Raw genomic sequence first — 13,369 nt, forward strand, 5'->3', positions numbered from 1 at the left:
TGATGATTTCCCCTTACCTACAGAAACAGTTTGCTGCTTTGAACTCCTTAGGTCATGACATGTGTTTTTGTCCCATTTCCCCAGCCAGACAGTAGGGTCCTGGAGTGCGGACCACACCTTCTACAGCTTTCTTCCCAAGCTCACTCACACTTCAGTCTCTCTACCTAGCAGGCCCTTGTGATATTCATTGGCTGCCTTTCAGGAAATCTGCCCCCTCCCCCCATGTCCGCCCAGCCTGTAATCCTGTTATAATATTTCTTGCATCAGTCCAACCACTTCTTATCACACTCCTGACTATCCTGTCCGCACGTATAACTCAGAGAAAGGCATGTCCCTTTTGAAAGGCTCGTTTGGAAACAGCTTGCATTAAAACTTCAATAACAGTTACAGCTACAATCACGGTAACATTTTATCATTCTTAAGCATTACTTGGAGCATCCATAGCTCCTTACAACTAGGAGGCACATCCTAGACACTGAATGAGTGAATGGGTAATTATTTTCCAAGAATCCCAAGTCTTTCGTCAACAAAGTTGCAATGTTAAAGAGACCAACATATATTAGGTGAGCTGCTACTAAAACGTAGAGAGTTAGGAATCCTTCAGGAGAGTAGATGGCGATGCTCTCGCCTTACTCCAATCCAAAGCGGAGAAGCCCTTGAGTTTATTTGTCAAAAAACCACCCCTTTCCAACAGACTCACACAGAATGGCCCAAGCTGTTGAGAGCTGCCAGGCCCCTGCCCTGGTCCCCACCTGATCCGCTTGCTTCCCGAGGGCTCCCCATCAGTGGAGCTGAATGGGCACAGTGCCAGGCCAGATGGCAAAGATGGAAGAACTGCCAAAAAGGAGGCAAACAAGAAGTGGGAGGAGGGCTCTAGATGTGGGCGAGGAGTGGCCTGGCACTCTCCTCAGCCCTGCCTTGAGCAAGAGGTCAGGTTGGGGGGCGCGGGAGACGTAAAGCAAAGAAGCAGCGGTGCCCCAGAAAAGCAGAGACACTGGGATTTCATTTCACCAGGGAGAAGGGGGACGTGGAGGCCCACGCCGGCTCAGTAACCTCAGCACGCCCGGAGGTCATGTGAGCACACCACTACACACACACACACACACATGCGCGTGCAAGGCCACACGCAGGTAAGGGTACACTGAGCGATGTGCACACAAGATCCCTAGTAACATACGAATCAACGTGTATCCACAGCCTGTAACACACGTGTGCACGCATGGAGGCACAGACAGCCGAGCCAGGGGAGGAAAGCAGACACCGTCCCCGCTTAGGGACATTATCCTTAGCCAGACAGACAGATAGGCAGCTTCAGGAGCACACGCACGCACGCAGATGTGCACAAACAGATCCCGGCCCCAAGGCGCTGAGAGGCAAAGAGAGGCCCTGGGGATGGCCCCGCCCACATCCCAGCCCCCCAACACCCCGCACACGCCAGACGGTGCGAGGCCACCTTCCTCCACGCCGCTCCTCTGTCCTTCAGCTTCCCACCTGCACACCCGGGGCCCAGGTTCCTTATGTCCTCGGGGCCTCTGGGACCTGTCCCATTGCCCTCTGAGCTGGGCTGGGCACTACTCTTTGCTGAGATAAGTCAGAGGGGCAGGGCTATTTTCTGCCCTGGCAGGAAGTGAGAATGGAGGATAAAAGTGGCCAGGAGGCTAGATCATGATCTTTCCCTTCCTCTCCTCCACACAGCCGGCCCGTGGTGTCCACCCTTCTGGCGCCTGACCAGGGATGCAGAGGGGAGCGGAACAGAAAGGGATGGGTGATCTGGGACAGTGATGGGGGCAGGGAGGGGAGAGAGACACCCCGTCTCTGTACAACTTCCTCCTGTCTGCCACCCCCTCCGTGTGCTTCCTGCCCCCCTACACCCCACCTCCTCTCCTCAGGAATCCACGTCCTTCAGAAGTTTGGAAAGTGGGAATGTCAGTCCTCCTCATCCTCCTTGCCCCAGAAGACCAGCTCTGGAATAGCTCCCACCTTCTTTTAGGTGCTGGCGGCCAGGCGCCAGGGAGCGTGTCCACCCTCCACCTCCCCCGCACGGTACGCGCTCCTGCGCGTTGCTGGCTGAGCCCACTTCCTCTGCCGCTACACCCTGGCAGCCACGAGAAGATGCACCCTTTACCCACAGACATTCGTAATTGTGAAGACCTCTTAACGCCTGTAGGTTCAGACTCCCCAGACAGATCCAGACTGTGCTGAGCCTTCAGTGGAAGCTTCAGGAAGTCTAAAGGCTTCGTGAAAAGCTCCGTCCCAGGGCTGCTCTGGGTACACACGAGTCCTGCCCATCAGCTTGTCCTGGGTCTGGGGAGCCTGTGGGGTGGAGATGGTACCAGGTCACCGGGCTGAGTGGACGGCTTCCTCCTGCCCTCGGGGCCACGTTCTTCCCCCCTGCCGGGTGTCCTACCTTCTCTCCATCCTCCTTCCTCCCTGATCCAGCCTGCTCTGCTTTCTCCAGCCCAGATTCCTGCTCCAGCCTCTCCCCACCCTTCCCCACCTGAGCCTCTCTTCCTGCCTTTCCAGCACCATGCCTGGGTATTCTCATCTCATCCCTCCCGAAATGTTTTCTAGGAAAAGGCAGAAAGCAAAGGCGACCTTACAGCTCCATAATTAAGTCTCCCCAGTGCATGGCTGTCACCTCCCCACCTGCAGACGTTTCTCCACCCTGCTGTCAACAGCTGAAAAAAACAGGAAACATAGTCCCAATCAAGACTCAGATGGGCTCAAGCCTCCCTCCGCAGCCCTGTGCTCTGGGTGGTCCTTGCTTTGGGACCTGGCTGGGTCCCGCTGCCTCAGAGAAACCTCCTGGAGCCTTTGGCTTCATGGCCCTCACCCTGACCTCGGGCAGCATTGAGCGTGCTCCACACGTAGCCCTCACGCCTCTGCTGCCCCCTTCCCCGCGGGCCTGGGCATGCAAGTCTTCCGTGTTGCAGGGGTACACGCTGGGGGCATCAGACAGAGGCACAGCCGGGCCCTGGGGTCTCTGGGCGGCCAGGAGGTGAGGCTCGCGGGTCGAATAAGTTTCTGCTTCCTCCTCAAGCCTTGCTTCCATCTTCTCTTCGGCGACAACTTCAGCTTATCCTGAAGGGACTGGAGATGTGACCTGATGGGAGGCCCCTTCCCGTCAGAGAGGCCCCCATAGACCCAGGGGACAGGTGGGCAGCTGCCCTCAGTGGTGTGACGCAGAGGTATCAGAAGGCCTCACCCACCCTCCAATATCACCCCCCCAACCCCATGGTCAGTACCTGAAATTTTATCCACTTCATGACACCCATGGGCCACATTCTACCAGACTGTAGGAACATTGGAGACAGCTGGTCTAATCCTCTTTTTTTTTTCTTTTAAACTAATTTTACCAACACTTTATTTTTTATCTTTTATATGTAGATTTTTGGCCGTGCCGCACAGCATGCGGGATCTTAGTTCCCCAACCAGGGATCAAACCCGCACCTCCTGCAGTGGAAGCGCAGAGTCTTAACCACTGGACCGCCAGGGAAGTCCCTAATCTTCTTATAAAGAAAACGCACTGGGTGAAGGCAGTATCTCTCTAAGGCACCACTAGAACTTTTGGTTAGCTGGGAGGGATAACTGTGAGAGCAGATCTGTGCCTTGAACCCGCTTGTGGAGTTTAATCAGATCAGTTCATTGTCACCAGCAGAGGTTCAGCCCTGGGGTGAGAGGGTCAGGGGTTGTCTTATCTGAGAGTGGGAAAGGGCTGGAAACCATCCCCAGAGGGTCCTCCCTCCTCAGTGGCCTGGGATCTGGGGTTCAGCATGACAGCGGGGGCCTAACGGGTGAAGGGGCAGACACAGCCCCCGGACATACAGGCCCCAGGGTACGTTGGTGCCTCAGGTCTAGGGCGCATCATCCGCTTGTCTGAGGTCTGCCTGCCTGAGGCCGTCCCTTTGAACTCTTTGTTCAGAAAGGTTTCCCAGGGCCCAGGGCCCCCTCTCACCTCCATCCCCACCCATGTCTCCCGTTTCTAAAGAAGGGGTGCTGCCCCATGTGCCCCTGTGAGGTTCAACCGCACCTGGGACGCCCCCATACCTGTGCTCGCCACTGTGGCTCAGCTGCTGCTCCAAGCCTGCTTCTGCCTGCTCTGGGCCGGGCTGGGCTGGTAGGACTTGTTCCCGGTGGGTGGGACACACGCACCTCAGCAGATCTCGGCAGATCCCAGCTCCCTGCACGCACCCAACCCCAAGCAGGGCAGGGAGAGAGAGAGAGGAGGAAGCAGTGCCCTCAGTGGCCTCCACGGACTGACCAGAGAAGAAACCCCAGCAGATCATGGCACTTAATGCAGCCCCGACTCTCCCCCACTAATGCCCCCCACCCACCCACCCACCCATGGCTCACACACTCCCTGCAGTTTCCGGGAAGCCTAACTGGCACACCCACCCACAGATGCCAGATGACTAACCCCCAGCCTCCCGCTGTCTTCGGCAGTTCCCCCTGGCTGTCTCCTTTGGGTTCCGGCAGGTGGTTTCGTTCTTGCCACGTGTGGTTTATACCTCCCTCTGTGTGGGGGGCGGCAGATGGGGAGTGGGAGCAGGGCTCAGATGACAGCCCCTAGTCTCTGAACCCTGAGCTGAGCCCCTTGTCTTCAGGATCAATAGGGCCGGGCCGGTTGTCTGTGCTCAGTACTCGAAAACAAGCTTTGAGTGGTAGGTGAAAAAGGACAGTGCGGTCGAACGAGTATGGGAAACACTAAGTCGAACAGGTTTCTCTATTTCAGGGCTTCTCAGAGCCTTCGACACGCCTTTAAAAGGTTGACTGCGTGTTGGTAATCAAAGCTGGGTGAAGGGTGCGTGGGAGTGCATTACACTATTCTCTACGTGTGCATGTTTGAGCTTTTCCATAGTAAATGTTTTCTTTTAAATGCTGTATAGTTCCCCACACATGTGTGTCCCCCGAACATGTTTTGGGAGATCCCAGGTTATTAAAGGCCGATGCTTCGAGATGCAGCTCCTCCCCACATTCAGGCCATCGGGCCCATGACCGGACGTCACAGCAAAGGTTTCCTGAGCTCCAGCCCAGTTGTTTCCTTCCTACTATGAAGAGCAAGTTCTACCCTACTGTCTGGGATTGGTCCCCCTGGACACAATCTCATTCAGATTGCCCTCCGGAGGGACAATCCTGCACTCACATCTGAGATCATGGGATCAGGGCTTCAGAAATGGAGACACCCACGCCCCCATGGCCCACATGGTCTCCAAGACACCGGCTGTGACCTTCTTCAATCCAACTCTGATTTCTCAGGGCTTCTCCTCCTGGCAGAGGGCTGCTTCCCTGAGTACCATCCCCATGGTTCCCTCGCCTGCAGATGGATCCAGGGGTTGGAGGGTTGACTCCCCCGGGGCAGGGGGGCAGGGCCAACGGGGGGATCAGAACCAGAACAGTCCACACAGGTTGAAAACAAACATTTTATGTAAAGATGTCCTTTAAGGTAGGTGGAGTTCCCATCGCAGACCTCTCCGGGACGGCTGCCCCAACCCGAGGGAAACATGAGTCTGGGCCAAGTAAGAGACAACCTGGGGTCTGAGAGCAATGGAGGGTGTGGAAAGTGGGTGGGGAGAGGGCAGAGTCCAGATCAGCCCGCTTGGCCGAGAGTCAAGGTGCTAAACTCCTGGCTCCATCGAAGCACGAGGTCCTCGCTCTTGGCCTGGGTCAGGACGGTGTACGTCTCATTCTGCAGACATCTCATGCGGGACACCTGCACGGGGATTGGGCGCACGTGGTCCGGGCAGGAAAGCCAGGAGCCAGAGGTGTTGGAAATTCAAGAACAGGAGGTGGGCGGGCGTGGGCACAGGGAGCAGAGGGCAGGAGGAAACTCAGATGTGGGTTTTTAAAGCGGGGAGAGACACCACGTAGCCCGAACTGCCGCCCCCCCCCGACCCCTTTCAGAAATGAGGAGTCTGAGGCTGGAGAGGAAGTGACTTGGCTCAGACGACTTGGTGAGTAAGAGCAAGAGGCAAGACTGAGGCCTCAGCCTCTCAGGCCCAACCCGGCTGGGGGTTCTTCCCTCCTGGCGTATCCACAGGGCCTCTGATCCGCAGCCTCCCTCCCTCCTGGAACCCTCTGCCTGGGGGTCTGGGAGAGCTGCTCACCCCAAGGCGGGAGGAGTGGGGACAGAGCTCCACGGAGGAGGCTCTGTCTGGAGATGCACCCACTCTCCACACCCTTGATGCTTGGATGCCACGGGGGGCCCAGAATGGACCAGCCCTTGGGGCTGATGGGAGGCAGTGGGGGTGGGGGGCGGCAGAGTGAGGGGCTCACCTTCCGGTTCCGGTTTCTCATCATACACTGCTGGCTTTTGAAGGCACAATAGTTCGGGTACTGCACATATTCTGTGTCACAAATCTAAGCCAGGAGCGGGGGATGGGAGGTGGGAAGACATCAGAAGCCTCACAGACACCAGCCCTGCAGAGCGCGCCCACGATGGCAGGACCAGAGCACAGAACCAGACCCTCTGCACCCGGGGTGTACCCTCTGCCCTTCCTGTCCCACCCTCAGCCATGGTTCAGTTGCTGGGAAGAAGCCAGGAGCTGGAGCTGAGAAGGGGGTGCCCTGCTGGTCAGCTAGCTGGGAAAGCAGCCGAGGGACGAGGGCCAGGGAAGGGGCACTAAGGGTCCAGAACGCGGGAAGGGGCCCAAGCAGTGATCCCATCTCAGGGAGCTTCCTAGGGGCGGTTTAGTCCGGAAGAGGGCAGAAGTGCCTCTAGTGTATGACCCTGGGGCAGTCACTTCCCTCTGTGAACCTCGCCTGACCATCTATAGATCCAGGGGAGCAGCTGAGGCGGTCCGAGACCCCTTCCAGATCTAGGGGCCCAGGGAGAAGAGCTGGGAGGAGACCCCTCGGCTCAGATAAAAGCCCTTTCTTAAGCTGCCTCTGCTTTTCCTGGTCTTGATTTTTCCTGCTAAACCACAGAAGGGAGGGGCCGGGCTCTCAGCTACAGCAGCTAGTTCCATGGGGGGGAGATAACTCTGGGGGCGGGGAGCAAAGTTGATCCCATTGAGAGGGAAGGCACTGGAAGATTTGGGAAGGAGCCTCCAGACTTAGGCAGGGAAGCACTGGGTCACTGTTACCAGCCGTTTGGGGCAGAGATGAAGTCCCCCACCCCACCCCCTGCAGGTAACCGGCAGAGCTGGGACCAGACCTGTCTCATGCCCCCATGTCCTGTGCCCGCCCAGCCCTCCAGATTCCTACTCCTTTGCTAAGCACAATCCTGCTCTCCTGGGGGTCCGGGGGGTCTACTGGAGAGAGGCAGGAGGCTCAGTGAGGCCAGGGGCCCAAGCCCCCCTCCACATCCTAGGGCTCCCCAGAGCAAGGGACCGGAAGGAACCGGGGTGAGCAGGGTGGGGCTGAGCTTTGGGGAAGGCGCTGACCTTGGTGGGGAAGTCCCCATCCTGGAAGCTGAGGAACTCAGTCTGGAGCCAGCTGGCGACCCGATTGTCTTCGCAGCCCTTGGTGGCCAGCCGGGCACACCAGAAGTCCATGCGCAGCCCGGCGTACAAATCCAGCCCGTAAAAGCGGCCCGATTTTAGGGTCCCTATCTGTGGCACAGGGCACAGGGGAGAGGTGAGCGTCCTGGCCCCCCTGCTGCCCCAGGCCCCCGGCCGCTGCAGGCCACCGTGCACGGTACCTGGGTGCCGATGGACATGCTCTGGGACGCGAGCAGGGGGCTGATGAAGGGCGTCTTGTGGGAGCTGTCACACTGCTGCCGCTGCAGGCTGGCCTCTGAGTGGCACTGCTCCAGCTTCAGGGAGCAGAAGTCACAGAGGGTACATGTAGCTACGTGTCGCCGCCCAAGGTTGTCACAGACCTGAGGAGGAGTGCGGCTGAGGAACTGAGGCTGAGACTCCCCCGCTTCCGCCCTCCAGAGCCGCTCCGCAGGATGTCTCCGCATTCAGTCTTTTCCAGAAGCTCCTGTGGCTTTTCCCTGCCCCCCTCCCCAAGGGTCCTCAAGGACCTCCCGTCGGCTCTCTATTTCTTCACCCTCTTCCTGGATAACTTATCTACTCACAGGTAACATTCATCTCCCTGTAGGTGACACCCAAACCTTTACCATCACTTCTGATCTCTTTCCTGAGCTCCAAATCCCCACGGCCAAGTGCCTGACAGACGTCTAACTTAGCCTGTCTGAAAAAGACTCATAACCCTCCCTTCCTCTCCGCTAATGATAACGCTAATATTCACAAAGAGTTGGCACGGTGCTGTGCACCATGGTGATAAATGCCATCATCTCCTTTGGTCTCCACAGGAACCTTCTACTAGCATAGGTACTAAGCAGGCCTCCGTTTGCCTGACGAGGAAACAGGCTCTGTGAGGCTGAGTCAACTGTTCAAACCCACGTCTAGTGCATGTGGAGCTGAGACACTGGTCCTGGTGCTTCCAACTCCAAAACCTGTCCTCTGCCCGAGCACCTAGGTTCAGAACCTCCAAGTTCTTGGATGACATTTTGGACGTGGAGCCGATCATCTCCCGGTGGGGCTCTCTGCGCTGAGCGAGTCTCCCCAGCCTTCCAGGAGGAAGGAGGATCTCGCCCTGCAGCATCGCCAGTCCGTCCCGTCAGCGTGTCACAGTCACAGAATCTCTTACGTCGCCTTGCTTGCTCCTCCTCACAGCACCCGGGGGACGCATCATCATGTCCCCGACCCCAAATCATGATTGAATTCTCTTTTCTTACCAAATTAAATACAAATGCTTCAGACTGCCATTCGGGATTATTCACATCATGACCCTTATTATCTCTTCGACTCTATCTCCAGGTAAAACGGTCTCCTTACTGTTCCCTCAACCAAGCCTTAAAATCCAGTGAGCCCTCCACCACTCCTGAACTTCCTCCACTCCAAAACAAAAACAAAAAGACCCAGAAAAACTCTCTCTCCAGCACCTACCACACTCCTTTTGTAATGCTACTGAATCCCTGCTCTTGGCTCCCTGCGGGCCGGGAGCAGCAGTGTGCTTGTTTTTTTGGTTCCACGTGGAATTTCTTCTCTTTCTTGCCTCAGAGACTTTGCACATATTGATACTAAACCCCTTAGCAGGAACCTCTACCAACCCCTTCTTTTGCCTGGTTAACTTCTTTTTTTTTTTTTTTTAATTTATTTATTTTTATTTATTTATGGCTGTGTTGGGTCTTCGTTTCTCTGCAAGGGCTTTCTCTAGTTGTGGCAAGCGGGGGCCACTCTTCATCGCGGTGCGCAGGCCTCTCACCATCGTGGCCTCTCTAGTTGCGGAGCACAGGCTCCAGAAGCGCAGGCTCAGTAATTGTGGCTCACGGGCCCAGTTGCTCCGCGGCATGTGGGATCTTCCCAGACCAGGGCTCGAACCCGTGTCCCCTGCATTGGCAGGCAGATTCTCAACCACTGCGCCACCAGGGAAGCCCCTGGTTAACTTCTTTTAGCTCCAGGTCTCAGTTTACACATCAGTTCCTCCAAGAGGCAATTCTCCGATCCTGCCCAACGCGGCGTTTGTGCTCTCCATCTGCTCTCTGCACTTTGTACTTATCCGTCATGCATTTATCCTGCCACACCGTTCTCCCTGTTTCCGCGTCTGTCTCTCCCACCGGACTCCAGGAGGACAGGGGATGGGATCTGTTGTACTCATTGCTAAAATACCTAGGACAGAGTTGCTAACATCTCAAATACCTAGCCCGATCAATATTTGAACAAACGGATGACTGGCTGGCATACCAGCTCTCAACAAACATTTGCTAACTTGCACTTTTTGAAAGTCCTATTTCCTGGGAATAGGACTTGCTGGGTGCTGAGGACACGTCGAGGCTGGTATCTCTCTACAGATCCCCGGAAAGGGTTCTATGATCCCTCTGGAAAGAAGAGCTACATGTAAGGTAAAGCCAAGTCCTGCCGGTGGTGAACTGGCTCAGGAGATGACTCAAACCTAACAAGGCGCAGCCACAGAATGAATTCTGGACTGAAATGGATTCCAGACTCGGTCTTGTGCCTTCCTCCTCTAAAGGGAGCTGGAGATACCCTTCCAAAGAAGGGATTCTCACGTGGAGAGAATCTCTCCAACGATGCCTCGGGCTTTATGTAGCCCCGCCCATTCCCCCACTCCCCAGGCCCAGAGGATGCCCGGTGAGCATGGAGCCATTAAACAGCATGGTGGGCATACCGACTTCCCGAAACCAAGGATCTCATCCTCCAAGTGCTGCCAGGCCTTGGCTGTAGGGGTTATGACACAGGTGTTCTCCACAATCGAGTAGCACAGTGCCAGCAAGGCCTCCACGTGGGGCAGCTGCAGGAGACTGCAAGAAGATGGCACCGGCTGGGAGGGATGGGCCAGAGGGCTGGGGCAGAAAGCCCACCCAGTCTCTTCCCCTCCCCTTAGCGTCTAGTCTTAGTCACACACATTTAGCATGCTGGATGGGGCCTTGGAGGCCTCCAGACCAACTGCCTCCTTTTACAAATGAGGAACTGAGATCCAGAAAGGGGAAGTAAAAGTTGCAGTGCTCATCAGGGCCAGAGACAACCCCAGAACCCAAGTCTGGCAGCTCTAGGTTCAGGGCACACCCTACTACTTCATGTAGAGACGGACGTCTGGGGCAGTGCTTAAGCCCATGACGGCCACAGAGCAGGCGAGGCGGGCAGCGGCTAGGTGCACCTGAAGCCCAGGCAGATCTGAGTGGGTCTGGAGGCTGAGGCTGGCAAAGGGGGCTTCTCATTCCCAAAGAGAGCAGGGAGGGTAGGGCCGGTGGGGCAGACAGAACTTCCTGTACCTGCCGGGGCTCTGGGCTCTCCAGATATTCTCCTCCTCATATACATCATTCATTTCATCCATTTCCTGCACGGATCGGATGAGCTCTTGGATGCTCTCCATCATCATGGGAGTGGACTCCACTTCCCGCACCCGGGGAGTGAAGGAGAAAGGGTTGGAGGACGCAAATTCAGACTGGGTCTTGGGCTCTGGGTCTGCCTGCAACCCAGACATAGCCTCCAGCGCCTCCTTTGTGCCCTGTCCTTCCTCCTGCTTCTCCTCCTTCTCCTCCTCCTCCTCCGCCTCCTCCTCCTGCCCTTGCTCCTGCCTGTGCTCCTGCCCTTGATCCTGGCCGCCCAGGGTCAAGGAGGATTGTAGCAGCTCCTCCACGTTGCTGTTAAGCCGCTCGGGCCAGGGCTGGAAGGCCTGTCGTTCTGTGGCTGCAGCAGGGTGTGGGAGGGACCAAGAGAGAGGAGGGAAAGGGACGGTCAGGTTTCTGACCCCCAGAGTCTTTGCTCGCAGAGGGACGCCCATAAACACATAAACACACACAAACACATACATAAACACAAAGGCAGAGGAAGGCAGCCCAAATTACACATATTCACGCAGTCGAGCATAAAAAACACAGGAAAGAATACAAATATCAAAATAAAAGAATATTACCGTGGCGACAGTGGTGGCGGTGTTACAGGTCCCCTTTCCACCTCCCTTACAAGTGGTCCTCTTCCCTAACCCACCTCAAATACCACCTTTTGTCCCCCTCATTTAGGAAACACCAAGTATTCTGAATACCTAGTAACCAATCCTTTCTAGAGTGAAGATGTTAGCTGGGAAAAGTCTCAGAGCACTTCTTAATGCAAGAAGGTTTTGGGGAGCTAGGAAAAATCGGTTCAGGGCAGAAATGTACATAATGTCAGAAAACATCCTGGGACAGGAAAGCCCTAACTTGTATTCAGAAAAAGCAGGCTCTCCCTTATGTAAATAGCTGCCCGTGGCCACCTCCACCGACTCATCTCCCCATGTCCCTCCCACTGATGCCTTAAACCCTGGGCTCTGGGACTCGTGGGAGGAGAGGCTGGGAGTCTCCCGGGGGCTGGGAGGGTCTCACCTGTGATGTGGGAGGACTTGGGGGAGGTCATCGTCGTGAGCGGCACTTCAGAGGAAGTGTCCACCTCCTTGAGAGTGTTTGGTGAGAGGATTGAGACTGGCTGGGAGCACCGGATCCTCTGCAAGGAGAGAAGCAAAGTGGGAACGCCTTTCCCAAAGGGCGGACTTCTACTCCTGCTTAACCTCAGTCCCTGTCCCTCGGGTCTCCCCTCTCACAGTTCCTGGGCAGGAATGAGGGGACATGGCCCCCGGTGGAACTCTCTAGACCTGAGAAAGGGTCCCCTGCAAGATCAGACTCCTGTCTGGCCCACACGCCTGCCTTCAGTCTTTTGCATTTGACTTGAGTGACATCACTGACCTGCTGGAAGGGCTTATCTCTGCCTCCTCCCATCCCTCTTCCCTACTTTTCTTGCAGTAACAGGATTGTTCTGACAGTCTGAATGCCCAAGGCGAGACTGTACGCACGTATAATCTGGGTAAATGATGGCAAAGTGGCAGGGAGGGAGGACCTAAGGCTGGCTTGGAGCCACTGCCACCCACTGTCCCTTGATCCTTGACACCAGATCCAACCTCTGTCCCGGCCTCACCTTGGCGTAGTAGACGTGGTTGGAGCAACGGTACTGAGTAAACTGGCAGAAGGACTCAAACCAGGAGGCATAAGGGAGGTCGGAGCAGACAGCGCCTGGGGAAGGGCGTGCGGCGGCGGTGAACACACCAGGGGGCACGCCCTCTGGGAGGGGGCACGCCCTTTGGGAGGGGGCGGGACGGGGCGGTGGGCTCCTGGGGTCTGGAGAGCCCAGCACGCGGGCTCAGGGTGAGGTGCCAGCCATCCCCTCGCCCCGGGTCCAGCGAGCACAGGTCTGGCCCTCGAGGCGGGCCCTCACCTTCCGGCAGCAGGCCGTGGTTTTCATACTGGTCCAGCTGGACGAGGGTGGGGTTCCGGCAGCCGTGGGTTGCGCGCAGCCGGCAGGTGGTCTCTGCCTTCCAGGTTGGGGTCAGCAGCGCAAAGAAGCGCTCATACTCGGTGGGAGAGAGGGGGCTGCCCGGAGTGGAGGTCGAGAGGGCATCCCGGGCGGGGGCCGGTGCCGGAGGCAGGAGCAGCACTGCGGGGCGGGGAACGGACCACGGATGGACCCACCTCCGACACCCGCCGGGCCGGGCGGACGCAGCCGGGGGAGCGGGGCCGTGCACACGGGGACCGGGGCGTCTGGCCGCCGAGCCCGCGGGCGAGGGCGAGAGGGCTGGTGGGGGTTGGCGGTGGGAGGGGCTGGAAGCGGCCGGCCCCGGGGAAGGCGGTTCAGAGACGGTGCAGGGAGGGCTCCGGGGGCGGACGCGCGCTCACCCCTCAGGAGTGAGAGAAGGGAGGCGGCGGCGAGCTGCCTCATGGCCCCGGACGGTCGCCCGTGCTCCCCGGACCGAGCGGCCTCTAACGGGCCAAGCCAGGGTAGCCGGCGGGCGGGGGCCGCGGGTGCGAGGCAGCCGACGTCACAAAGGGCGGGGCGGGCCTCGCGGAGGCCGGGGGGCGGGGAAACGGACGCTGGGC

General features: G+C 57.4%; 1 protein-coding gene across 1 annotated transcript; it reads right to left on the minus strand.

Annotated features, from left to right (window-relative positions):
- Positions 1–5,406: 5,406 nt before the first annotated feature.
- ACRBP (acrosin binding protein) lies at positions 5,407–13,270 on the minus strand. The gene is made up of 10 exons (XM_059935193.1): positions 13,169–13,270; positions 12,711–12,929; positions 12,414–12,508; positions 11,828–11,945; positions 10,739–11,156; positions 10,135–10,267; positions 7,640–7,819; positions 7,383–7,550; positions 6,274–6,357; positions 5,407–5,710 (listed from the first exon to the last, which is right to left on the minus strand). Exons 1-10 carry the CDS (start codon positions 13,209–13,211, stop codon positions 5,588–5,590), a joined length of 1,581 nt encoding a protein of 526 aa, XP_059791176.1. The 5' UTR covers positions 13,212–13,270; the 3' UTR covers positions 5,407–5,587.
- Positions 13,271–13,369: the final 99 nt, after the last annotated feature.

This window comes from Balaenoptera ricei, chromosome 10 (assembly GCF_028023285.1).
Source record: "Balaenoptera ricei isolate mBalRic1 chromosome 10, mBalRic1.hap2, whole genome shotgun sequence".
In the NCBI taxonomy this organism is placed as follows: Eukaryota; Metazoa; Chordata; class Mammalia; order Artiodactyla; family Balaenopteridae; genus Balaenoptera; species Balaenoptera ricei.